The following is a 27,964-nucleotide window of genomic DNA, read 5'->3' on the forward strand; positions in this document are numbered from 1 at the left end:
ACAGAGGTAGCTGTGTTAGTCTGTACTCCATCAAAACAAAACAGCAGAAATGTAGCAATTTTAAGACTAACAAAATGATTTATTCGGTGGCGAGCTTTTGTGGAACAGACTCACTTCTTCAGATCAATCTCATTTCCAAAACAGACTGACATTTACAAGTACAGAGGACCAAAAAGAGAAAAAAAAATTGCAATAAAAACTGACAAATCAAATAGGATAGAAGGAAGGAGGTGAGGGGGTGGGGAGGTTGGGATGTTAATTGTCCTGCTTTGTGACAACAATGTGTTAGGTGTAGTGAATGTATTAGTTCTCGTGAGAGTTAGCACAACCAAGAGCCAGGCATCTGTCACACCCTCTTCACCCCTCACTGTCCTACATACCCTAAATACCTGCTTCTGGTAGGACTCAGATATTGGCCCACCAGTTTGACCTGGTCATTTTCAGCTGCTTGATCATTTGTCTGATTGACCTGAAACTGACAGAATTTTTTTAACCCCAGTGTCCTGGAGCAGCTGGGTGTGGGAAGGGAGTTTGGGGTGGCACCTCCCTGCTCACAGTGGAAAGCCTGACAGTCATTCAACATCCCACCATAGGCAGCAGCAAATCCCTGTGAATTTGGTGATTGTCCAGTCCTAGCTGGGGACATGGCCTTGCCCCTGAGGTGCCCAGTGATTTGCTCACAATGAAGATTCTGCTCCTGGTTGCTCTTGGCACCATTCCCTGGGTATCCGCTAATGCTAGCGCCATTGCAATTTGTAATTTCCTTGTCTTTTCAACACAGGCTTGTCATTTTCTGACAGTTCCCAGCTCTCAAACGAATGCAAGTTTGTCTCTGGAAGCTGGGATTGTTGCCTTTTAAACTTGTTCTTTTGTTTTCAGGAGGAAAATAAACCATTTTTATTGCCTCTGGAAGAAACCAAATAACATTTTCCAAAGTACCAAACTCCCAATGGAACATTAGTTCCAAATATCTTAGCTGATGTTCCAGGGAGACTGCTATACCCAGTGCTCAGTCCAAAACACTATGGCTTTAGCAAGAGGGAAGGAATTATTTTGGATTGGCTTTACCAGTGGGGAGCAGGTCTCCTGGCTGCATGTGCTGGAAGCAGAATGCACCCTTTGATCTCTGGGGTTTTCTGCAGTGCACCAAATCCAGCTGCCACACTGTTAAGGGTCTAAACCCAATGCTGCTTGCAAGGTCAAGGGCCATTTTGCCATCAACATTGGTGATAGCCTATTGATTGGGGGCCAAATTAAAGGGGTTCCAGAGCTTGGAGGATAGGGAGTGGGAGCAGCATTGATGTAATGACCCTGTGCTGATGCTGCATCAAACGTTTCCGTCCAAGCAGCTGACCTTGCAAGAGCAGCCCATTCCCTGCCTACCACAGCCCCGTTTGGCTGACACCATTAGGTCATTCAGCAATGGACAGAGTCCCTGTGCTGGGCTGTGCTGACTGCTGCTGATGGCCTGATATCAGTGCTCTAGGGGAACGGGTGGGCAGTTTTTATTATTCCTTCTCACAACGAAGATTTGGCTGGGCATAAGACAGGACGGCCTTATCTTTTTATGCCCCCCCGGGCGTCTTCCTCTCCAAACTCGTTTAGGGTCCGTCTACATTACGGAGTTATTCCAGAACGGCTTATTCCGGAGGTGTTATTCCAAAAGCAGCTGTTCTGGAGTAACATGTCCACTATCCAGGGAAGCCCCAGAATAAGAAAGCTTATGCCAAGCTAGCGTGTCCACACGCAATATTGAGTCTACACAGCAGCATTATTTCAGAATAAACTGTTCTGAATGGCCTGTTTCAGAATAACTCCTGTTCTGAAATATGTGTTTCGGAAGAGGTGCAATTCCTTCTAGCATGAGGTTACCAAATTTGAAATAAGCCATCCGCAATTTTCAACTTATTTTGAAATAGCAGCTGTGTTGTGTAGATGCTCGTGAAGGGGAGGGATCACGCCATGGTTGGAGCACTGGCCTGCTAAACCCAGGGTTGTGAGCCCAAGCCTTAGGGGGCCAGGTAAGGATCTGGGGCAAATAGATTAAAAAAAAGGTTTTTTGACATAGCAGCTGTTATCCCGAAATAACTTCACTGTGTAGACACACCCGTAGGGAGCAGGTTTCCACTGCAGCTGCTGTACCTATTCTTCATGACTGTCAAGCCAACATCGTCCATGGGCATGAAAGATACGACTCATCCCTGTGAAAAGTAGCAGCATAAAGTGCCGTCTCTTAGCACAAAAACGAAATTCCCCCTGTGGGAGGCAGTGCGGTTTTCTGACTCAGACATAGAAATAAGGTTAATAAGGAGATTGGACTTCTAGCTGTAGCTCAGCCACTGACTCAGGGTTTTTGGGACACTGATGTGGCCCCTGGGAGCCTCCATTTCCCCATTGGGACAATGCTCACTCACCTTTGTAAAGCCCTTTGCAATCCTCATTAATCCTACTAAATTCACTCTGCAGTGAATTTATCTCCATGTGGAGTGGTCATGAGTTGCTCCCACTCTTGAAATTAGGGAGGAGCAAATTTAAATACTTCTCCCCATCCTCTATATTTTATAACAAAACCCCTGGCTACTAGAGCTAACAGATAAAAAGGTGTGGAATAAATATGCTAGCAGTTGAGAAGCCTCTGCCTTTCTAGCTATTCAGCACAATTTCACAATCCTTGAAGTGGTTTATTGTTGGTCTAATCTCTTGTCCTGTACAAATGCGGATGAAATGAAGTTTCCTGCAGAAAGGGGAGTTCCTTTTGAACCATCATTTTCTTGAGCTCTTTATAAGACAGAGGCTTTTTGTTTTCCACTGTTGTTCTTTATGAACTTTGGAACTATTTAAAAATAATTGTAAAAAATGTAAAATAATTCTGAAAAAAGCTATCATCTAACAATTTCAACCATTTCGCCATTGGTAACAATATTAATTTATCATTTCACCAAACCCATCTGTTGATGGACTTGGCTTCTTCAGAATCTCATGTGGACTGAATGCATTTAGAATTCAGAAATTAACTTCTGTATTGCATCTGCCATCAACCTTACAAATGACTTACGTTTCATTTCATAAAGCAGATAACGTTTCTCTGTAAGACTTGATTCTTTCAACCATTTCAATGCTCCATTCATGTTTTACATTTAACACATCTAAATGAATGCATTTAACGACATGCCAGTGTCTTGTGAAAATAAAATTGATAGAGAATCGTCAAGCAAGCATGCAGCATACTTAATCATTCTTGCGAGCATACGTTGCCTGGTGTGAACTTATAACAAGTGTTTGATAAAAACTCTGTTGGAGATGTTTGTATATAATAATTCAACTTCATTCATTCAGTCTAACAGACACATTTACCTAAACGCTTCTCCTCATATGTGTGTTTCATTTTTCACTCCATACTATAACAGGATTGCATGTCTCGGTTTATATTGGATCCATATGCAAGGTAAAAGAATCTTGGATGAACAAAATTGTACTCTTTACGGGGACACTTTCATATTGGCCGTAGAGTCCTCAAAAAGGGTTTTTACAAAACGAGTGTTATCACAGGGTTTGGAGAAGAAGTTGCTTGCGGGGGTTAAAAAAATCAGTGAAAACATTTTAGAAAACATAAATAGATCCCTTGTTGTATTTTGGTTCCCAATATTGGGCAAGCGTATGAGGATCAAACTGAGAAGTGAGCTATAAACAGAAGATAAAAATAACCCACAAAGTTCTCTTGTCCAGATGAAGCAAAGCTTTTGCTAAGTGGGAGGGAAGAGTGAACAAAGAGCTTAATGAAAAATACACTTGTTTTTTTAAAAAAATATTTCCGTTTTAGTGACCTCTGAGGTCTTGGCAATTCAGGTAAGGAAATGTGTGTTTGGGGATTATAAAGCTGAATTTTAACCTGGCAGTGTCCTGTTAAAGAGTTATTCTCTTATGCTTATGTTGATTTACTGTACATTTGCTTCCTTCCTTTTATCTTCTTGCAAAGAAAGATTTCAATGGATGCAGAGGCTGCTTCCCAGAGCCGGGCAACAGCCAACACATGGCACGAAGGCACACGGAAAACTTTTTTACTAGCCTGGCAGCCTGCTCAGCCAGACACTGCAGATTGGCTGGCTGCAAACCACATGCAAGGGAACTGGAGCCAGACTGAGCAGGGACATTGCATGAAGTGGCAGGGTTGGGATTATGCCAGACTCTGCAGGGCAGCGCCTGGAAGCCAAAGGAGCAGCCCTATTACTTCTGATGGTGGGTGGTCAGTCAAAATGAGAGAAGCGAGTGAGTCATAAAGGGGCCTCAATCTCTTTCAGGTTCAGAGGTCAGATTGCAGGAGTGAAGCTGGCATCTCTTGGCTGGGGGGCAGATCCAGGACCCACTGAAACCAATAGGAGTCTTTCTGCTGACTTCAGTGAGCTGTGCTCAGACCTCAATGAATCTGCGTCTCCTATATCCTAGCGGCTGAACAGGACCTGGACTTATCCCAGTGTGCCTGACTCTGTGTAAAAACAGGCGGGCAGAAGCCTATACAAATATCATTTTAAACGTGTGTCCTGCTCTCTCCCTGACTTCGCTAGGAGCAGGATCAAGCCCTAAACCGTGGAGTCAAAATGGGTCTTTCCTCTGAACTAAAGATCCCTGATTATTTTAATTGACTTCCTCCTCACGTGCCACACACGAGGGCACCTGTAAGGGATGTTTCAAGTGATATTCCACATTTCCAGCCTATGTAAACCCATTCCCTCATAAACTGCTGTAAGCGGAGTAGATTCCACTAGCTCTTTTGATTAAATTCTATCCTGGTATTTGCCAGACTAGTGGTTCTAATGTAATTCTATTGAAACAGACACCCTGGAGAGCTTTATAGCCTTGTCAGCTTCCTGGACAGCTCTGCTTCTGAGGCCCCTCTTTATCAGAACAGATTCTGCCCTTAGGTGCGTGCCTGGAGCACTCATTCCTGTTGGTGGGAGTCAGCCTTGAGTGTCTCAATCAGAACTGGGCCCAAAAAAGTCACCGTCTCTCATTTCCCTGTCTTTCTTCCGCTCCTCCTTGAAGATGGATCTGCGTCTGAGATCAAGGCTAGAGATGAGTCCATTCCTTGAACTTGGATCTGGCACTTGGCTTGAGAACTACTTCTTATGAGGCCCTCAAGAACTCCTGTTACTACACTGAGTTGACCCAAAACTTCCCTAGCATTGATCTGCAGAGCACAGGCCTGGGCTTACTCCCGTGTTCAACACCTAGGCTTGGAAGGATTAGATTGTCGGTAAATATTGGGCTTTTAACATAAATATACAAACCAACAAATGCTATTTCCACCAGTCATAACTGAAATTTGCAGATTGACAAAGTAAGAAAAGTGCTGCTTAAGAACTTACTAGAATTTGATTGAAGGATGTTTACTTTGGAGATTTTGATATTCAGCATTGACACTTTGGGTTGTAACTTTACCTTTTTGAATCCCATTATTTGCTATCTTGTAATTATTAGTTGTCCCCATAATTTCAGTCACCTGTGAAGACCCAAATAGATTAAAAGTTTAAAATGTTTCTAAATAAATGCTGCTGTTACCCATTGAAACTCACTTCCACTAAGCCTAGCTACCTCTTCCCTGTGATTCGCCAGGGCCTGCACTTACTTTATCTAATCTAGTTAAATGTTTATGCCACACTTATCACTATTGTTTCTAGTCTGGGTATTCCAGTTCCATGTGGCCAAATAGCTCAGTTAGCTTTTGATAGGATTATAAACGTTAAACGCTAGGTCATAGTTTTATTTATAAACATTGTCAAAAGAAAAACAAATTTTGCAAAGCAGCTTACTTACACAAGTTCCAGGCCACCACTTTAAAGGTTGCCTTGTACAATGATACAACTCCTGTAAGTTTTCTACGGTCGTTGCCCAAAACACTGCTGCAGGCTCTATTATAAAATGTGACCATTTCTATAGCATAGAGTGGTACTCTTTTTGTGCCACTGGTTAACAATTTGACCTTGGGTAAGTCACTTCACCTTCGCTTCATGTCTGTAGAACGGGGGTGACCATTTTCATAGCCCTTTTGTAAAGCAAATACTAATTGTGATTGTTCATTAACAATTATTTTTAACTGACTGAGAAGATAACAGCAAACCACTTAACCTCATACCTGTTCATCACAGCACTTAATGCACATAACTTATGTGTATTTAGTTTTATGGATTTAAGCACCTGCCTAAAATTAAGCAGTTGCTTACGCGCTGTGCTGGATAGTGATGATTTCCTGAATCGGGGTTGCAGTGAAGGATTTCTATTGCTCTCTGCAGTTACTTACATATTTTCTAATACTTTCAAGCCAGATGGGACCCCAGAGAAGCCCTGAATCTTGTTCTCCTCTTGATGAAGTGTCCTGGTTCTAATGAAATATAGCCCAGCTGTCTCATTAGCAAGGAACAAAAGCAAATACTGGAAGCCCTTTTCTCTCCTCAGCCAACAGCATCCCACCATCTCTGTTCCAGGCCAGGCTGGTGTTGGAATGTGTGTGTTTAAGATCTGCTCTTCCCGAACTCTGGGAGCCATAGCTCGCATGCTGCCATTTCGCACATCTCATCCTTGTTTATTGAAACCTTCCAGTATTTCTCTTTCTTCCCTGACCACTCCAGCCCTCCACCCTGCAGATATCCCTGTGTCAGTCAGCCACCATGGGCTCAGTGCCAGTTGGTGTCTGACGCCTCCCACACTATTTCCTCCCAGTGTCAGTGCTTGTTCTCAACCACCGTGCAGAGTCACTGAACTTAGAACTGACTCACTCCTGCTGACTTCCTTCTCTCCCTGGCCTCATTTCAGAACATCTGACTTTCAGGACAGCACTCAAGCACATACTTGGTGTCAATGGCTCTTACGCATCTGCTTAAAGTTAAGCATGTACTTCCATGCTTTGCTGAGCAGGAGGCAGTGTGTTCAGAGGATGCCATGCCTGGAGGGTGAGCAGAACGGCAGAGATTAGAGCCTCCTGAAAGTCACCTCCCCTGGGAGGAGTGCGGGCTGGGTGATGTTCCTTGCCACACACTCTGCAGACTGAAAGCATCTGCCTCTTGCGCTGACTCCCTGCTGCTGCACAGCCTCATGCACCGCATCCTTGCCTCTTGGCTCAGTAATTGAGCAAAACAAAAGGAAACATCTATGCTGGGTGACAGCATCACAGTGGAGTCACATCCATGCCAGGAATTCATTTAAGCTGCAGGTGGCTTAAAGCTCCAGGGAACCAGCGATTTTCCATATTGCTCCCACCCAGCCTCCATCCTGATATCCTGAGCGGGTCAATCTTCCTTGGTAGTGTAGCTGTAGCCTCAGCGTTCTCCAGCAGTTCTTCCCTCTCTTCTGGGACAACCTGACTTGGACATTCAGAAATTTCTGAGGCTGGCTTACGTCCCTCAAGTCAAATTTAAAACAGATTGAGCTGAGCGGAGGAAGAGGACCAGAAACAAGATGGGGCCTTTGATATCCCTTCAAAAAGTCTGGGAAGACATCTGGACATAAACAAGACAGCATCGCAGTGGAACTGCGTCTGACCTCTAGTGCAGTTCCTAGAATGTTGCTCTGCATGTCCGGTCAGCTTCCCTACGGACATCTCCTAAGTCGGAGTGCTCCCAGTTACATCAGAAGTATTCCCAGATCCCCTGCCTTTTGATCCGATCTCAGCATAGCAGCAAGGCACATGTGTTTGTGTCCTGCCTGCTGGAGTGCAAAGCGGCTGCTCTTCCACAGATGCTCCCTCTGTAACAGCATCGGCATTTGGCTTTCAAGAATGAGCTTGTTTCATTGAACAAAGTAAAAGCAGCAGGACCCAAAGCAACAGTCACGCAAGCACAGCCATGTTGGAGAAGAGCTCCGGGGAAGCTGCTTTATGCTGCACAGAACTGCCCTTTGCTTTCCAGCTAGGTCTGACCAGTGCTTTAGTGAATGAAGGACCAAGGATGGGCAGCCAGGACTGAGAAACATGGAACTGGAGAATTACAGGGCTGACGTAAAACTAATATATTCTGTATCCGAAGCGCCTCCAAAAAGGAGGAGGACCATACAGGAAACGTTGGAGGAAATCCTGGGCCCCCTGGAGGTCAGCAAGAGGTTTGCTATTAACTTCTATAGGACCAGCATTTCACCCCATGAAGAGGTTTTTAATGTGCTCAAAGGGCTTTAGGAACACAAGTCTCATTGGCTTTACCAGGCCTTATTCTCCTCATTCCCCTAACCACCTTTGAAAACCTCCCCTATAATGATGGCAATGAAGGGAACCTCTTTTAAAAAAAATGAAAATATTTATCTATATCGATTTTAAATTGGCCTCCCAAGTCTGTCTTTAGGCACCTCAGTAAAAGTGAGCTGATGTTTTAGGCATGGTTGGCTCATGAAGAGCTAAAAGATTGTCACAGGCCTTTGGGTTTCCCGGCACTGCAGAAATCAAGCAGCTCTGAAAATTTGTGGCCTTTCTGTTTCATTCTTTCAGCAAGACCATATTACAAAACAAAATGTTAAAAGTGGGTTCTGGCCAAGACGTTCACAAATGACTATTCCTCAAATCACGAGACGTTGGCAGTGGGGGGACCTGAAATGCCCTGACGGTGACCTAATTTTCACTTGCCTCTGTATATCAGTTCTGCTGCAGGTGTCAGGTTGAGCACCCCAACTCACCAGTCATTTTCGAAAGCCTTGCACTGTATTCCTATCTAGGAAAAGGGGAAAGAAATGGGGGAAAAGGTAGAATTAGACGAGAAATTGTTCCCTGTCTCATGAAATTTTCAGATATCAAAAATTTTCCTATCCCAAATTAGAATAAAAAATTGAAATTCTGCCCCCAAATACAAAAAGAGAGTGAGGTCAATCAAAGCATTTCATTGCTCTGCTTTTGGTCATTTTAAAAAAAATTATCTTTTTATTGTAATTGTTTTATTGTTTTCCATTTCAAAGTGCAGATCTAGAATTTTTCATTGTGCACATGAAAAAACAAACTGTTTTGACACGCTTCAAACTCTATTGCCAAATGTTTGAGAGTTCAAAAGAACGATCAAAACCAACCCTTGTCTGCAAACAGTTTTGGTTTCAGCAAATTGGCATTTTCCAGTGAAAAAACTTTTTGACGGAAAATTCCCAACAGGCTCTAGAAATAACTTCAGCAGCGGGGGCACCCAGAACATTTCTGCAGGTCTGCTTCCCTTTCTTTCGAACACAGTACAAGCTCCTCACTGTCCACAACCTGCCCTGTGTTATTACCTGAGTTTTCTCATCCTGTGTGCTGATTAGCAGGTCCATTTTTGGGATACGCAAACAGAATGATTGATAAGTCAAAGCAAGTGAAATGCTGTGTGCATAACAGCTGCACAATAGCAGCAACGGAGCACAAACACTTAGGTCATGTCTACGCTACAGAAGTACGGATAAGTCACTGCAGCTGTTCTGCTGCATCATAGACTCATAGACTACTAGAACTGGAAGAGACCTCAAGAGGTCATCAGGTCCAGTCCCCTGCACTCATAGGAGGACCAGGCACCATGTAAATCATCGCTGACTATCATAGTGTAGATGCTTCCTACGTCAACGCAAGGTGTTTTTCCATCTGTGTAGGTAATCTACTTCTTGGAAAAGTGGCAGCTGGATTGATGGAAGGCTTCTGTTGACTTAGCCATGTCTCCATCAAGGGGTTGGTCAACCTACCTATGATGCAAAAGGTGCAAAATTTTTCACAGGCCTGAATGATGCAGTTAGGTTGATCTGTTTTTTAAGCATGGACCAGACCGTACAGACCAGCACAAAATGAGAATTTTTTTCAGCTATTGATTACTGACAATGTCAGTAATATGGAGATCACTGCTGCCAGATTGTTGGGTGTGGAGATTTTAATATGTTTCCAATCAGCTGGATATAGGCTTTGTTTGAAAACTCCTTAATAATTGTCCCATTGTTTGCATCTCCAAAGCCCACATCATGAGTGACTTCAGACTGGATTTATTAGAGTCGGTCAGAGACCTATTTGTGCTTAGTCACATGAAGGAAAAATCTTAAATGAACAAAATGTTCCATAGAATCTATATGGATAGTAATTCCCTGCTCCAATAATTAGAATATACCAGCAGGATTGATTACCAATCATGATAATGCTAGTGACCATGAAATGCTAAGGGAAATTAGAAAGCCTATAAGAATAAAAAACGCAGTAATAGCGGGGAAGGGCGGGGATTGCAACCATCCCCGTAACCACTTGGTACATGTCATCGCAGGACAGGATGCAGACAAAAAGTTTCTTGACACCTTTAATCATTGCTTCTGGAATCAGCTGGTTCTGGAAGCCACAAGAGGAGAAACAATTCTTGATTTAGTCCTAAGTGGAGCACAGGATCTGGTGCAAGAGGTAAATATAACTGGACCACATGGAAACAGTGACCATAATGTAACGAAATTTAACATCCCTGTGGTGGGAAAAGCACCGCAGCAGCCTACCACAGTGGGATTTAATTTCAAAAGGGGAACTACACAAAAATGAGGAGGTTAGTTAAACAGAAATTAAAATGTACAGTGCCAAAAGTAAGATCCCTACAAGCTGCATAGAAACTTTTCAAAGACACCATAATAGAGGCCCAACTTAAACATATATCCCAAATTAAAAGACAAGGTAAGAGAACTAAAAAAAAGTGACACTGTGGCTTAGCACCCAAGTAAAAGAAATGGTGAGAGATAAATAGGCATTGTTTAAAAAGTGAAAGTTAAATCTGGGTGAGGAAAAGAGCATAAACTCTCTCAAATTAAGCATAAAAATGTAATAAGGAAAACCAACAAGGAGTTTGCAGAACAGCTAGCCAAAAATTCAAAAAGTAACAGCAGAACATATTTTTAAGTACATTAGAAGCAGGGAGCCTGCTAAACAATCAGTGGGATCATTATACAATCAAGATGCTATAGGAGCACTCAAAGATGACAAGGTCATTGCAGAGTAACTAAATAAATTCTTTGCTTTGGTCTTCACAGCTGAGGAAGTTTGGGAGATTCCTAAGCCTGAGCCATTCTTTATAGGTGACAAATCTGATGAAGTGTCCCAGACTCAAGTGTCATTAGAGGAGGTTTTGGAACAAATTGATAAACTTAACAGTAACAAGTCGTGTGGAGCAGGTGGCATTCACCCAAGAGTTCTGAAAGAACAAAAATGTGAAATTGCAGAACTATTAACTGTTTGTAATCTATCCTTCAAATCGTTTCCTGTATCTAATGACGTTTTCGGAAGAAATTTTTTCGAAAAAAAAAAGCAGTGTAGAGGGGGGTTCTTTTGGGGAAAAAAAAACCCTTGTTTTCAAAAGAACCTGTCTTCCTGAAACAAAACAGGAGGATGGGTTCTTTCAAAATAAGGGGATTTGTTTTTTTTTTTAAAGAACCCAGTCCACGCTTGTTTTTTCTCAAAAAAACTCTTCCAAAAATGCGATCAGAAGAGATTATGCAAATGAAGCACAAGATTGATAAAGCAGTGCTTCATTTGCATTTTTGATTTCCATCATTTGCATTTCTCTTTCGAAAGAGGAATGTAGTGTAGACACAGCCTACTCGCTGTAGCTATTTGTATTTACTTTCACTATACTGTACTTATGGAAAACATTACTAAAATTTACTGGTTAAAATGCCAGTTATTGGAGAGCTCCAGGTGATAGAAAGCTGGATATGAAAGAGTTCACTGTACAGTGGAAAAGGTTCAGAAAAGGGCAACAAAAATGATTGGCTGAAACAGGTGTCATATGATGAGAGCTCAAGAAGATTGGGACTTTTCATTTTAGGAAAGAGAGGACTGAGGGGATATGATGGAGGTCTATGAAATCATGACTGATGTTGAGAAAGTAGATAGGGAAAAATTATTTACTTGTTCTCATAACACAAGAACTAGGGGTCACCAAATGAAATTAATAGGTGGCAGGTTTAAAACAAGCAAAAGGAAATTTTTCTTCACACAACACACAGTCAACCTGTGGAACTCCTCGCCAGAGGAGGCTGTACAGGCAAGGCCTTTATCAGGGTTCAAAAAAGAACTAGATACATTCACTGAGGTTAGGTCCACCAAAACTTATTAGGCAGGATGGGTAGGAATGGTGTCCCTACCCTGTTTGTCAGAAGCTGGAAATGGATGACAGAGATGAATACTGATGATTACCTGTTCTGTTCACGCTGTCTGGGGCATCTGCCTTTGGCCACTGTCAGAAGACAGGATACTGGGCTAGACGGACCTTTGGCCTCACCCCGTGCGGTCGTTCTTATTAATGAAACTTTTTTCTCCATGGAGGCTTTGTGGAACCTACTTGGTTCATGTCACAGAAAAAATGCCCAGTACAAGGACTGAGTTGTGAGGTGAAAAATAATTTGGTAGAAGGCCATTAACAATGATGCCCTGAGTTCTAGTCCCAGGTATGCTTTGGAGTGGAAAGGACCTATTTGCTTTTACCTGATAAGAAACTGAGTTCCTGGTTTCATGCACCTTCAGTCCTAAGCCAGATGAATTTAGCAGTATCAGGCTTTGTGTGTATGTGAGTCACTTAAAACGATATAGCAGATGGATTGAGCCCGATAGCTGAATAGTTTTTCTGTCAGTCCAGCTAAAGCTAATGGGAATCCAGAATTTCTTTCCCATGGGATTGTTTGACATTTCAAAATTTGTTTTTTTATTCTGAATCAGAACAAAAAGCCAAAATTTCCCTCAAAAGAAATGTTCAGGAAAATCAACTTCACTGGGACTTAAACACATATGTAAAAAAGTTTGTGCTTAAGTGGTTTCAAGAAGGAAAAATTTTCTTGAATTGGGGCCTTACCCACTAACCACTGTAAAGAAATAGAGACTTCGCTGAGCCTCATTCAGTATTTACTGCTCACCACAAAGCACAGTGCATGTCATTCAAGAGCTAGGATTCACATCTGGAAGGCCTGAAAGCTGTGATGTTGTTACTGCAGATATGTATCAGAGCAGTAACAGTGTTAGTCAAAAACAGTGAGAAGTCCTATGGCACCTTATAGACTAACAGATTATAGACTGACAGACATGCATCTGATGAAGTGGGTCTTTGCCCACAAAAGCTTATGCTCCAAGAAATCTTTAAAGTGCCACAGGACTTCTGACTGCAGATATGGTGGGACATGAAGAAATGCAAACACATACCAGGAAATCAAGTCCTGTTTTGTCCAAGGCAATGAGCACTGTATTGTTCTCAGCACATTGCACAGAAACAGCACACTTTAAAGAAAGGAAGATGCTAATTCTCATAAAAAGGAAGGTCCTTTCAGTCTCCCACCCCTGAGTGAACAGGATACCATCTCAAAAATCTCATGTGATGAGAGATAGTCCAGGAAAAAATGCCCCCATGATATCTTTCAGCACACATGCATGTGGAGATTAGAGAGTGAGAATACCTGGGACAAAAATTCAGGGATAGAAAAATATTTGCATTTTTGTAATGGCTGCTTGGTGACCTGCCAGAAGCCAGACAGATCGTAATAAATTCTGAAGATGTTTTCAGAGTAATAGCTCTCTTTCTTTCCTATGCTCTCATTCCCAGCCCAGAGTTTTGCTTTGTCCTTTTTTACTTAAAAGCTAGAAAATTCCATTCTAATCTCAGCCGATGGATAAAAACAAAACAGTCCCTCTACTTAGCCAGACCGGAGAAGTAAAGCATCATGTCCAGGGTGGTGGCCAATATTGGATCAGAGGAAGGTCCCTAAACCAGGCAATTTTGCAATAACCCATGCCTAGGGGAGAAATTTCTTCCAATCTCCAGGCCGTTAGTAGTTGGCGTGTGGCCTGAAACAGGAGGGTTGTATATCCCAAATATATATTTTAATCCTAGTTAGTGCAACTGCAGATGTTCTTAATCTAATCCTTCTGTGGAACCTTTGCCATAATGGCTTGTAGCAGTGAGTTTCACATGTTAATTACGTGCAGTGCAAAATGAAAAAAGCATTTTGTTATCATTTAAAATATGTTGCCTTTTGAGTTCATAGAATGCCCCTTTATTCTTGGATTTTACCTGACTTTCCATATTCTGTAGATTATTTGGCATTCCTCAATAGCGTTTTATTCATCGTCTCACTAAACAGTCTTAATCTTTCCAATCTCTTCTCGTGTGGAAACCTTTCTGTGCCTTTGATTGACTTGGCTGGCCTTCTCTATTTCTGCTTTTTGAGGTGAACACAGTGTTCCAGGTAGGACATCCCATTCAGTTATCAGATAGTTATTTCCAGTCATTTATCTGATAGTGATGCTATTATTAGTCACTGGTATTCACTGTCAATTTTGTCGTACTACCTAATAGTTTGTTTGCTTTTCTGACCTCCACTGCACATCAGCCAGGTATTTTCCACTGAACAGTCCTCAGTGACTCCTAGATCTTTTTATCGACGTGGCTATGCTTAATTTAGAACCCTTCAATATGGATGAGTAGGTCATTGTGTTCTTTCCAATAACGAGTTTGCTATTGTATTCAGTTTCAGATGCCATTATTCTGCCCATTCCCCTAGCCTGGTTCAAGTCCCCTTCAAGGTTCTTCACAACCATCACTAGTCTTCACTAACCAAAATAAATTTGGGTCATCTGCAAATGTTGCCATCTCCTTTCTGATCCAGCTCACTAATAAATACAACACAAGCCACATGAGGCTCTATAGACTGAGGCCCCTCACTGTTACTTTCTTTCCATGCTGAAAACCAGGGATGCTAACAACCAGCTTACCCTGTGACAGTAACAATGCCTGATACCTTTTACAAACAGCTGCGCAGTGAGTGACATTGTAGGAAATTAACACAGTGGTACTCCAAAGATCCAGGGCTACCTCCTCTGCTCAGATCTAGAAGCGGACAAAGCCTCTGCGAAACACCATTCATTGGTTTGACGTAACGAGGCATGCGCTTTGTCTTCAATAGGTGTTGTGACAGAACCACGTCCTTAGCAATGGGCTTGTTCGTCCCTTGGTCACGGTTTCTGACTTGCCGGGTAGCTATTTAAATCCCACCTCTGTAAATTGCCATGTTCCTTTCAGGTTGACGGGATTGCCGGCTCCCGAAATACAGTGGTGCTAGAGTGGCCGGAGAGCTGCAGAAACCTTGTTGCAACCACTGCTACTTCTACCGAGTCCTGTTGCACCGGCGTAACCCTCTCTTACCTCCTAGGTGACACTTGCTCTTTGACATTGCTGCTAGGTGATGTTGTACATTTCCCCTCCCTCACCTCTGACCCTCTTGTTGTGTGTTCCCCCCACAGCGTGCGATTGCCATCCCGTGGGTGCAGCTGGCAAAACCTGTAACCAAACCACAGGTCAATGTCCCTGCAAAGATGGCGTGACTGGCATCACATGCAATCGATGTGCCAAAGGCTACCAGCAAAGCCGATCTCCCATTGCCCCTTGCATAAGTACGTGGACCACTCTTTTTGAGACTGTAACGTAGTGGAATTAACATTAAAAAATAGAAAACCTGGAATCGAATGGTTACTAACACTAGAGTTTATATGCTCAATTACCAGTGCTTATTTGAAACCCTAGTTGGACTGCCTGTATGGAGTGTGTGCACATGGGCCAGAAATACATGCACAGATTACATGCATCTCATTTGCCACCCTGGCTAGGCCATGTGAGTGCAGCCTCAAAGCCACTTAATCAAACAGCTGGGTTGTTTTAAAAAGGGCTTGATTTTTGCTTTGCAACCACTTCTGTAATGCACAATGTGTCCTGAGAGTGTTTCCTATGAGATGCCATCACAATTCTGGTTCCTATGGCAAATTGCTGCTTTTCTTTCCTTGCCATGTATTTGTCAAGGCCCTTCAACTGAAACCAGCTGATTGCCTGGGTTCATTATTAATGTTTGCTGTCATCCTACAAGCATATTGAAAGCAGCTGAGCACTCTGCAAGCACGCACACCCAGCCCCTTACAGGGGACTGTACGCTCACATGATCCAGCCAGAAATGTGGAACATTTGACTTTTTTAGTTGCCTTTTAAAACTTTTATTCATCTTCCAATTTAAAATGAGCTTTACCAACAGCAACCGCCACAAGCACCAGGCTGCAGCCTCCAAAGTTGCCTATCTCAACGCTTCCCTGTAAAAAACTCCCCCCTCCTCTTAATACCACTTTACAAATCATGGCTGCAGAGCCAGCTGTGGTGTGTTTGATGGCTGAGTCAAATGCCAAAGGCCAGTCTCTTCAACTGGACCATTCGCTGTGCTGCCTGTTGTCTTGGCTGTTGTTGGATAACTCTGTGTGTGTCCCTGATGTGTATATTGTTGTTTTAGCCCCTTTTTCTCTCCTTGCATAAAAGAAACCAAATGGCACAATTCTAACCATACAAAGCAAAACAGTAAAACTGTGGTAGTCTTGGAAAACAGGAGGAGCAGTAGAAAGCAGCTTTCCTGGCATGTGCTAACTTCCTGGTGGTGAGATGAAGGTTGAAAGAATCAAGTCTTTACAAGAGACCAGGGGTCTACTAGCATTGTCCATTCCCACGGCCTGCCTGAGCTGGTGGCTGTTGCTAAGTATGGAGAGAGAACCCCTGCTCCACCTTTTATTGTGGACTGAAATATGCATTTCCATCGTGGGCTTTGGTCATTTGAGATACATCCTTTCCCATGTTGCAATGGGACAGCAGGAGCCAAAAGCAGAGGCTTGTTTCCCAAGACGCCAGTCTTGACACCCAGTGTGCTTTGCAGTGGGCATGTGCAAAGGTTTATCACGAGAGTCCCCAACAGCCATGGTAAATCAGAGGGTAAGTTGTTGCTTCCATCACCTCCCCTGGGCTGTGTTGCACTGAATAAGGACAGGCACAGAATATCAACATGTGCACAATGACGAGCGTGCTCGTGCCGAATCACAGACTCAGTTTGCTAAGCTGCTGTTTAGTGGCCAGCTGGCTGGCTTGGCTTTATTACTGGCACTTTGCAGAACATGCAAGCACTCTGCTCTGCCTTGGACAGAAAAGGCAATAGAGTCTGAAAGCTTTTACACCTTTCCCTGGTCAGTTAGAAGAGATTCTTTTCATTCTGTACTGGGCTTCAATTCTTCTTTTAATTTTGTAAAATATTGTTTTAAGGAACCCCAACATTTTGAATAATTTCAGAGCTGAGGGATTGTCCTGAGAATTGTCTTGACAATTTACAAGCTAGTGAATAGTCTTTGCAGTGGTGGCCCTGGGGAGGAAATATTTGCCCATCAGTAAAAATGAATTGCCTCAGGGCAGGAGGACAAATAAAGTTTTGCAGGGCTGATATATAACGAAATGTACAAATGTGAAATAGATGCAGCCAGAAGTACTAAAATTTACACGAGTTCTGCTCACAGTGATCTCTGATGTCATCAAGCCATAGCACAATTTCATCCTTAGAAAATACACACTTTCAGTGCAGAGCAATGAGTTAAGCATCCTTGTCATGTCACAGAGAGGGAGTGAGCAGATACAGTGTGACTAAAACAGCTCCCTCGTTCTGTCTTTAACTTTCTGATTGAACTCTCTGATTTACCATTGCCTATATTCTCCCCGTTCAAAACTCAGCACACTTTCATCTTTCCCAAAATGCACAGCCTACATCATGCACAGGAATACACTTCTGCGACACATACACATGTATGGTTTGTACTGGCTTCGGAGGGAGTCACACAAGTTCATGAACAGAAGGATTCCAAGCCTTAAGATGTGTGCTCCTTTCCTCTGGCTGAAGCCTTCTCTCAGAGTCACATGGAGGGTTTTCACTGATGTTTTGCTCTCCTACCGGGATTTTCACATTTGTGCAGAAATCCCAGTACTTTGCTCTAAACATAGGACAGTTTTCATCCCATGGGCACTGAGGGAAGAGATCCTCTCACTGATTGAGGACCAGATCCTGCACTCCACCTGCAGGTCATGTATTGGCATTACTGTGTTCAGTTGGAGCTGGGCATGACAATCCAAGCCTTGATAAGGCCGCAAATGTGTATTAAAACATGTCAAGCCCAGTGGCTGGGAAATTAAAGCAGGGACCATTTTGTTTGCAGTTGATGTATTTGTATTTCCTCCGAGGTGTGAGATTAAAAACTTTGTCCCACCAAGGAGATGCAATAGGGTGCTCACGTGACGTGTGGCGTAGCCAACTGCACTGGAAAGGAATGATTTGTAAATGTCACTCCCTGAAACCTGCATCCACACAACAACTAAGCAGAAGAAGCACAAACTAGCATCATGTCCTCTGTCAAGTGTATTTGCAAAAGGCTAATATATGATTAAAACTTGCTGCTTTAGCCCAGGCCAAATCCAGAATTAAAAACCAAACAATTAAAAATAAACTCCCAGTTTTCATTTCACACCCTTCTGGGCAATGCAAGTAGTTGTCAGCCTGGGGTAAGGTCTGTGGCCTGCACTAGCCCCATTAGCTCTCAAGTGTAACCCTTTGCCTTCTCACTGCGACGCATGTAAGACTGTGAAAACAACTCCCCTGCAGATGGAGTGGGTAAAAGCCAGTGGGACGTGTGCAGAGCCCAATCTTCTCTGGAGCTTGAAATAACACACACATCCCTTTTTTATCCTGTCTCTTCTCCTGTCTCTCCTTCTGAACAGAGATCCCTGTTGTTCCACCCACCACTGCAGCCAGCAGCACAGAAGAGCCAGCAGGTAGGTGGTTTTCCTTTCTTTTTAACCCTCTCCATGGATGGGTGCTCTGATGGACAGTCCCTTTTCAATGGGCAGAGGAGGGAGGCTCCCTGAACAGACAAGCAAGAGTGGATGCCATTTGGAAGAGGAGGGGAAGAGAAATGGGAAGTTATTGCCCCAGGGATCTGTTTCCTACACTGGCTAATACTAATTAAAGCACAGGATGTGTTTGCAGAGAGAGGCTCCAAAATGCCTTTGCAGAAGTCCAGAGAACCGGGCGCCTCTGGGAACTGGTGTCATGTGCATGCACAGACGGAATCGTGGGGGTACTTTTTGGAGGAGACGCATTGTGATTGCATTGACTGGGTTTGCGTGTACAGGCTGCACCTCCCTGGTCTGGCATGGTCTGGACCTGACAGGTCTCAAATGACAGAAATTGCTGGACCAGGAGAGGGCCAGTGCTTCTGCCCCAGCTGCCTGCGCTCCAGGAACTCCAGCCTTCATGGGGCTGCCACAGGGCTCCAGCAGACAAGGGGCTCTGACCACACCCCCATGCTCCAGCAGGAGATCTGGAAAACCCCCTAACCCCCCCCCACATGCTGCAGCAGGGCCATCAGGGCTGCAGCTCTAGCCCAGGCCAGGCTTCTGGCCACTGCTCTGGCCCCAACCTCTGCCTCGCAGACGTGTGCCCGGTCCTAGCCCGAGGACTCTCTGGTCCTGCAGTGTCCATGGTCCTGCTGAGAGAGTGCTGGATTTAAGAGGTTCCTCCTGTATTTGTCTGTGTACGTGATGTTCTAGTCGGGGCCACTTGCAACTGAAACCCCAGGGCCAGACTGAGCAACGGCTGGCACCAAGCTTCAGTGTCATGGTTACAAACCTTCCCTTGTCTAGTGACATGGAGGCCAGAGAACCCAGGTTAATTGGTCTTCATCAGGAGGGCTCAAGTGATTGCCTTTTACTTGGCCTAAATGTCCAGGCAGGCCAGGATGGCCCGTTCCCTCCTTGCAGCCAGCTGAGCCAGGGATTAGGGGCGGCCCTCAAGCTGGGCTAGGTTTGGGAGAAAGATTGAGTGCAGCACCCTGGGTTGGGCAGCAGTAATTTTGCCACTGCCCTCCACCGCCTCACACAAGGGCACCATTTCAGCAGGGCAACAGGGCAGCAGCTGCACATACTGGGACTCTGCTTGTTCTTCTTCCTGCTGGCCTACCAGGGAGTGAGGGGGAAGTACCTAGTTTCTGTGGCGTACTCCTCTGCTGTTTCCCCTCCCTGGCCAGGAGCAAGAGGCAGCCACACAAGCTGTGTGCTTTCCGCTCGTGCCCTGACACTCGGGGAAAGGGCAGAAGAGTAAGCAGCATCCCGGTACGCAGGGCTGCTGCCCCCCGAAATCACACCTTCAGCCTTAGCCCAGAACTAGCAAGGGTAGGAGAGTCCAGAAAGGAGCGACAAGAGTGATTAAAGGTCTAGAGAATGTGACCTATGAAGAAAGGCTGAAAGAATTGGGCTTGTTTAGTTTGGAAAAGAGAAGATTGAGGGGGGACATGATAGAGGTTTTCGGGTATCTAAAAGGGTGTCATAAGGAGGAGAGAGAAAACTTGTTCTTTTTGGCCTCTGAGGACAGAACAAGAGGCAATGGACTTAAACTGCAGCAAGGGAGGTTTAGGTTGGACATTAGGAAAAAGTTCCCAACTGTCAGGGTGGTCAAACAGTGGAATAAATTGCCAAGGGAGGTTGTGGAATCCCCATCACTGGAGACATTTAAGAACAGGTTAGATAAATATCTATCAGGGATGGTTTAGACAGTAGTTGGTGCTGCCATTGGGGCAGGGCGTTGGACTCGATGGCCTCTCCAGGTCCCTTCTAGTCCTAGTATTTTATGATTCTAAGATTCTATGATATTCACTGGATCATCTGGCTTCTAGCCCCTCTGCTTCAAGTGAGTACCAAGGGGCCCTGGGATAACCAAAGAGTATTTCGGTGTCTGTGGATTTGTTATAATGTCCAGCTTGACAGGCTCCGTGGGATAAACCTGAGTCGCTCTGAGAAAGCCCAGGCACCTCCTGACGTGCGGACCCTCCTGTTTTCCTGTGCACGCTCCTCCTCCTCACACAAGAAACAAATACTTTTATATTGTGCAGATGTTGGTGCTGAGGACCCCAGAGCTGGTTCCCCTCTCACTCACCCCAGCTTTGCACCGGTGCAATCCCACTGAATACAATGGAGTTCCTCCTGATTTATACCAGCACATGTCTTGGAAGAATGCCCACCCCTCACCCCTGCCCCTGTGTCACAAAGTGATTTGCCAGATATTTATATACAGTTTCCTTGAGGCCTAACGTGTCTCAACAGGCAATTATAATGCAAGAAAGAGGCCCCCAGAAAAATGGACATGGAAACGGAGGGTGTCCGGAGGCTCGTAGATTCCTGCAAGGCTTGAACAGGGCTGTCTCTGCATGGGGCTTCAGGAGCAAAGGTTGTTTGCTTTCGTCCCAACGATGTCTGAGGATTCATAAATTAGGGATTTTGTACTAAAAATGATGGATGTCACCTCGACTTGAACTCAGGGTCCCTTGGTGGCAGGACTGTTCACACAGCGACTGGTCGCATCGCTCTGTACTTGGTACCCCTTCCCAGGGCAGGGGCACCTGGAAAGCTGAAGGGTGAGGGCTTCCGTTTGCAGCGTCATGGGAAGTTGAAGCCTGCTCAGGGTTTTCTTCCGCACAAACGCTTAAATCATTTCTTTCTTCTCCTGTGTCACTCCCTCCCAGCCGCAGCAACACCGCATTTCCGCTTCTTCGTGTCAGGCTGATTGGTGGCCCAGGTTAAAAGAGGAAATCTATTGCTAAGGGCCTGGAGATTATAATCCTCATCTATGGCTAGTAAAGACTGTTCATCTGAACTTCCAATCTCCCTGGCCCAGGACCTGTGCAAGACCAAACTAGCCCCAAACTGCATTGGTCCTTAACCTGGGGTTTGGGTTGAGTACTGGCACGGAGCTGAGGCCAGGTTGCTAGCTGTTATCTTGTTAAGGTTAACAGATTCGTATGCGAGATGCAGGGGCAACTGACTCCTGTAGGGAAAGGCGGGGGTGCAGGGGCAGCCAACAAGAAGGACAGGGAGGGGGTCTGTGGGGGCACCCCATTTTGCAATTTCAATTTTGGTAGGGGCACAAGGGGGCAGTGCACCTCCCAAGCGTTGTCGCGCGTCACCTGTGATGAGGGGAGAGCAGACAGACGAGTGTCTCAACAATCAACTGGGCTGTGGTAGGCAGGATTAGCCACAGAGGCCTTTGTGCAGAATTGGAAACACTGGATGTGTTGGCCTTTCCCCCACATTTTACAACCACTAGTGGAAACTTCCTTGTTGCAGCTTCAGCCTGTTTTCACTTGTCGCATCATCTTTCACGGGCAAGAGCCGTTACCCCCTTTCCCCCTTAAGCCATCATGGTGTGGCTCTGAGCAATATCTTCTTGGACTCCAGACTTTAGTTTTTAAGCTTTTCATCACCTTTGCTGCACTGTGATGAGTTTCTTGCAGTTTCCAAACACCCCTTTCTTGAGCAGAATCCCCATCTCGAAACACGCTTCCCTGACTGAAGCCTCACTGATACAGAGGGGAGGGAGATAATTCCTTCCAAGGGAAATGCTAGTCTCAGTAGAAACGCGCACCTAGTGTTGTATTTCATTTAAGGCAAATTTTGTAATGTGGTGTCACATCACTGGGGGTTCAGCTCTGGTGGAGCAGTTTCCAAGGACAGCAGAGTGAGGGTCACCTCTGCTACTTGTTTCAGCTTTCGTGTGGTTGGGAGCACGCAACGCCCATGTGCTGGGCAAGAGCAGGCTTACAGGGCTGTCTATCAGTCTCCATTGCTGCTGCTGCTGCATGGCACGAGGAGCAGATTCAGTCTGTTCCAAAGCATTCCTCACAGGCGAACATCCAGGGGCTTGTGGCTGAATGTGATCCTTAGGCTGGGGGTGGCAGACAAACTGCTCAGCACTCACGGGTTCAGGATCTGTGATTTGAGTTACTGACTTAGCTTCGATTGGACACACAGGACACTTAGGCTTGTCCACTGTCCAGTCACACAAAACCAAACACCCTGGACCAGCCCTTTCCCTAAGCCCTGTCTTGCCCCCAACCCTTTCCCTTAGCCCCATCCTGTCCCACTCCTTCTCCAGGGCCAGGCCCCACACTGGCTCTACCCCGCCCCCACTGCCTTTCCCCAGGTTGGGGCAGGGGGTGGAAGGTGAGAGGATGAGGGCTCTGCCTGGGGATGCAGGTGATGGGGTGGGGCTCGGGAAGAGGGATTTGGGGCACAAAAGGTGGCTTAGGGCTGGGGCAGAGGGGTGGGAGGTGGCTGGTGCAGGCTCCGGGAGGGAGTTTGAGTGCAGGAGGAGACTGAGAGCTGGGGCAGAGGTCTGGGCTGTGGGAAGTGCTTTGTGGTGCAGGGTCCTGGCAGCTCTTCCTGTAGCTCCCAGGAAAAAGCTGCCAGGTCCCGGTGCCCTGTAGGAACATGCTGCCCACAGATGCCGCCCCGGAAGCTCCCATAGGTCACGATTTCCAGCCAATGGGCACTGTGGAGCTGGCAGTTGGGGTGGGGGCAGCCCGCAGTCCGAGTACGGATTTCCAAGTCACAAGACAATGAGGGAGGAAATAGCTCTTTGTGCAAAGTCAAGAGCCAACTGCAATAATCAGGCCAAATTCCAGCTAGATTCATTGCAGTGAAATTCCTCTTGACCTACTGATAGGCTACAGGAGTCCTCACCCCCTCCCCTGAGTTGTTCCCCAGTGGCAAGGTGAGTGTGGTTATGTCTGTTACTGGTCCAGCTTCTGCTGGTGGAAGAGACAAGCTTTTCAGCCTGCAACCCACAGAAGCTGCACTCTAGGTGTAAGCTCTGAGGGAGCGCACCAGGGGCAAAAGCCCACTACTCCCATGCAAAGTTCCCACTGATTTTTCCCACCCATGTGCAGAATAAAGTTTGTGAAGTGCATGTGTTCCACCAGTAGAAACACACACGGCCGGCTGTGGGCGCTCTGCTAAATCACCTGGACAGATCTGAATCTCATTTGGGCTGCTGCTCAAGTGCTCAGCTTACAGGGAACACTGCTCCTGGGCCTCCTGGGAGGGGTGTGCATGCATGGGGGAGAATCATCATGGAGCACAGCTTGGTATGCCAGCCAGGGTGAATTGAACCCACAGCTTCTGAAACACCAGCCATTTAAAGACCTCTATCAATGCTCTTCACTCCTCTGAGCAGTTACAGAGCTGCAGGGTGTGCCAGGGCTGAGGCCAGGCACCTCTATGCTTGGCACTTCCCAGCTCGGCGCCAGTGGCCTTGCCGCATTGCTTAGGGAAGTAAAACAATTGCTCGAGCCCTGGAACCTCTTTCATTGAAAATTCAGCCTTGAGCAGCTGCCGTATGTCACCTGTACTTCAGTGACTGGGGAAGTGATCCTTGTGTATAATTTTGGGGGGGCTTTTGAACTGAAAGGCCCCATGGGAACATAACTACAGAGCAAGGGCTGTTATTACTCATTGCTTCACTCCTGTCCTCATCCAGTGCCTGCAGCCATGTGCCTCCTGCATAGATAGATGGATCCCACCACAGTTCACTTCATGCTCTGCTTGCGAGTGGCTTATTGTTACTTTCCTGAACTTTAATAAAGCTATTACTTTTTTAAAATATCTGTACTGGGGCTAAGCACTTAAAGTACATGCTGAAGAGCTTTGCCGATCGAGAGCCAATGCAGGAAAGGAAATTCTTATTTTTGGACTGCTGCAAGAGATTCACAAGCAGGCTGGAGAGCAAACCAAGCATCCCAAAGATCTGGGAACTCTGAAAAATCACTCCACAGTGGATTCCTGTATTATTCAGCATTAGGATTTCCTCCTTCCCCTGCCCAGATCAGTTACAGTGGAACAATCCATCTTTTCAGAAGCTCATCATAGCATGAGGCACCTTCTCTTTAAAAGTACAGGGAAGGTTCAGCCAAACTGAGCAATCTGATTGGCTGGACATGCTAGAGTGCCTGATAATAATTCTCTTTATAACAATTTTATTGGACTTTTTAAGCACCACTTCAGCTGCGGAGTTTGAACCTTCCATATTTTATTCCCTCGGTTTCATTATCTGGCCAAAGCATCAGACGGCCGCGGAGCTCGGCGCCGTTCAGCTCTCACTGCTGCACACATCCTTGGAGGCAGCCTGCTGAAATCCACAGCATTTCCAAGGCCATCTGTAAGTCAGCATCTCTGCAGGCTGCTGCTCCAGGGCTGCTTGAAATCCAGCGGGAGGTTTTTTGACACCAGCTCCTGCAAAGATGCTGCCTTTAACTTCATTTGTAGCTAAGACTGGCAGAAAGTAGCTTCCTAGCCAACTGTATCAGGGTCTGTCTACACTCACTGGAAGATTGACTCTTTCAGGGCCGATCTTCCAGGGTTTGATTTAGCGCACCTAGTGGGGACATGCTGAATCGAACCATCAGGGCTCAACAGTCAGCCCCAGTACTCTTCATTCTCACAAGGAGTCAGGGGGGGTCGACAGGAGAAACTCCCCCGTCGACCTCCCTCTGCGTGGACAGCCAGAAAAGTCCACTTTCAATATGTCAATTTCAGCTACATAATTGTTATAGCTAGAGCTGCATGTCTTAGACTGATTTTTCCATCTCATGGAGACCTGGCTTCAGTGTGTCCAAGTAGAGAAGAATTAAGGAGCTTGTCTTGTGTAGCCTAATGAATCAGGGCTGAGGGGAGGTACGATTGCGCTCTGTAAACGCCGCCAAGGGATGAACACCAGGGAGTGGAAGGAGTTATTCATGTTAACCACCCAGGGCACAAAACCCAACTGGCTTCCAGACTGAGCTCAGAAGTTTACGGAGAGGCAGGTAGGGTGAGGGTGCTTTACAGCGGCATGTGGCCTGTCTGTGTGAGTCAGCAGTGGGACACTCACTAGAAGGGGGAGGGCTCCAGGTTATTACACTGTATTCTTTCCCAGGTGTCTTCCTGGTGGGGCTGGCCCGTGCCACATTTGGGGTCAGGAAGGAATTCTCCCACCTCAGGTCAGACTGGCAGAGACTTGAGGTGTGCGTGGTCATCTCACTCTGCAGGGCAGGACCTGGTGTGTGTGGGGGGGGGTCACTTACTGGTTTGGACTAGAGAAATGGTGGATTCAGTGTACCTCAAAATGTTTACACCAGGCTTGGAGGACTTTGGTGATGCAGCGCTGGTTTGGGGCCTGTGACGGAAGTGGGCAGGGCAGGTTCTGTGGCTGCAGTGGGCAGGTGGTCAGACTGCATGGTCATGGTGACCCTTTCTGGCCTTAGAGCTACAGCTGGGCTAGTCTCAAACGGGCACAGGACAAATTCAACTCTGGTGTAAACTGGCCAAACGATTTTGCCTGCAGCGGGGTTGGTCCCTAAGGGACAGCTTGCGAAAGCAGCTCAAACTTGGCCATTTGTACAAAACATGTCCACGCTCTGTCACCCTCTCGGATCTGCGGCACGGCCAGTGCATCGTGGGAGCTGGGCTGTTTTCTGCTGCTAGCCCAGACAAAAACCAGCACAGCCTTTGGCATTCAGTCCTACATAGAGCACGGAAGGTCCAGACAGAGGCACAGTAAAGAGAGGAAACAATGAGCCTGCGGAGGGGGAGGAGCCAATTCTATTATCTCAATCTGCACTAGATTGGCCTGGAAACAGTTATTTCCGGTGGATGATGTCAGTTTACCTAAATAAATCAGCAGATGTGGCTTGGGGTCACATGCAGCCTTGAATGACTTCTCACTAGAAACAAGGTCTAGCAAACTTCACATCTGGATTTGAACTTTCCTAGAGGTGCCTGGCTCCGGAGTTTGGGTTTGGCCCTCTCATTTCTTATGGGTAAGGAAGAGACAGGAATCAGAGAGGTAGCCCACTCATGCGTATGATGAAGTGGGTCTTTGCCCACAAAAGCTTATGCTCCACAATATCTGTCAGTCTATAAGGTGCCACAGGACTTCTTGAGGAGACAGGAGTTATTGTAGTGAAGATAAAAGACACGCTTTCGTGAGGCTGCAGACCACAAGGCAGACCCTGTGGCTCTCTTTCTTGCAGGCTGACCAACACACCCTGTGCTGCCTACACATAGGGTCTCTCCCTAAATCCTGGCTTAGAGCAGTCAGCCCTGTGCTGCTGTATGGAGGCATTAGAGAAATAGAAGCCAACTGCAAAGTTAGGCCCCAGATCTAAACTTTCCCTGAGTTTGGGGGAGATCCAATATGGAGGTTGGGTCGGGCCCAGCTGGAGTTCCTGGAGCATGGAGGCAGGATTGATGTTTTCCGGAATCAGCTCCTGAGATGGCAGCTGCTCTCTGCGTTGGGACAATTTAAATCTACAAGGGCAGCTGTGGGGAGACAAACCCCTACAAGCTGTAAGAGACTTTCAAGGCTGTTCCTATTGCTAAGCCTCTGTTGGAAGGAAGCCATGAACACAAGCCATGGCCCCAGTCCAGCAACGAGAAACTTTATAAGCAATATTAGAAGACATTCATTTCAAAAGTGACTTCTCTGTGCAGAAGAACTCTCCTTCCAGCTCCTGTGCTGCACTGACCTGCCAGGCAGCCTTATCTCCAGCTTCAAGCTCGCCATGAAAGTGACCCAACATGAACTCAGAGCAGGACTTGGGTAGAGAAGTTGCCAGTTGGTTAGGACGGACAGCAAACAGGAGCCCAAGGTGTGATGCTGTGTGGTGCTGATCTCTCTCAGCTCTCACTGACTTCTGCAAGAGCGGGGGGCGGGGGTTAGCATGTCTTCGGGGGGGCTGCTTGCATCACAGACGTGGGTCATTATAGTTATCCGGGGCTCCGATCACTCAGAAGAACATAGGCAGCACTCCCCTTGACAAGCAGAAACTCATTACGCTGCAGTCTTGGCTCTGCTTGCAGAATATTTGCTGCTTCTCTGAACATCCTAAGTCAGTCTTTGCAGCGGAAGCTGCCTTTGCTGGTACCTCCTGCCTCCTCCAGTCGGACCGAGAAAACATGGGAAACAGCCTGTCTCAGGGTGATCCAGCGCCCTGGCTTCTGAGTCCAGCCAGGGCCAGAAGACCAAAAGGAATAGAGTCACCAGCGTCATCAAGGGGCAGAACTGCTTCTGAACCTAAACTAAACAAATCACCTGGTCACAGTCTGCCTGAAGGGCCAGAGGGGTTTCATTTCCTCTGCCCGGTCTCCATTGCAAACCAGTGCTGCAGAGGCTAACCCAGCAGACGTACCAGCTGCCATTGCTCCCAAACAATCCTGAATGGTAAAGAACACGAGGGGCAGTGGGGGGCAAAGGGAGGGGACGTGACACAAGAGAATGTTGGCTGTTATCTTGGCCTCACAGAAATTGAAATCACCCCCTG

At 46.1% G+C, this 27,964-nt stretch overlaps 1 protein-coding gene across 2 annotated transcripts in view; it reads left to right on the top strand.

The window, feature by feature from the left end:
- NTN1 (netrin 1) overlaps nt 1–27,964 on the top strand; it is a 142,249-nt gene that overhangs the window by 72,968 nt on the left and 41,317 nt on the right. For both annotated transcript variants that reach the window (XM_075014739.1, XM_075014740.1), the window contains exons 4-5: nt 15,236–15,385; nt 18,555–18,608. In XM_075014739.1, the coding sequence (XP_074870840.1) occupies nt 15,236–15,385; nt 18,555–18,608 (204 nt within the window). The remainder of the gene's footprint in view (nt 1–15,235; nt 15,386–18,554; nt 18,609–27,964) is intronic.

This window comes from Carettochelys insculpta, chromosome 20, assembly GCF_033958435.1.
Source record: "Carettochelys insculpta isolate YL-2023 chromosome 20, ASM3395843v1, whole genome shotgun sequence".
Lineage (NCBI taxonomy): Eukaryota > Metazoa > Chordata > Testudines > Carettochelyidae > Carettochelys > Carettochelys insculpta.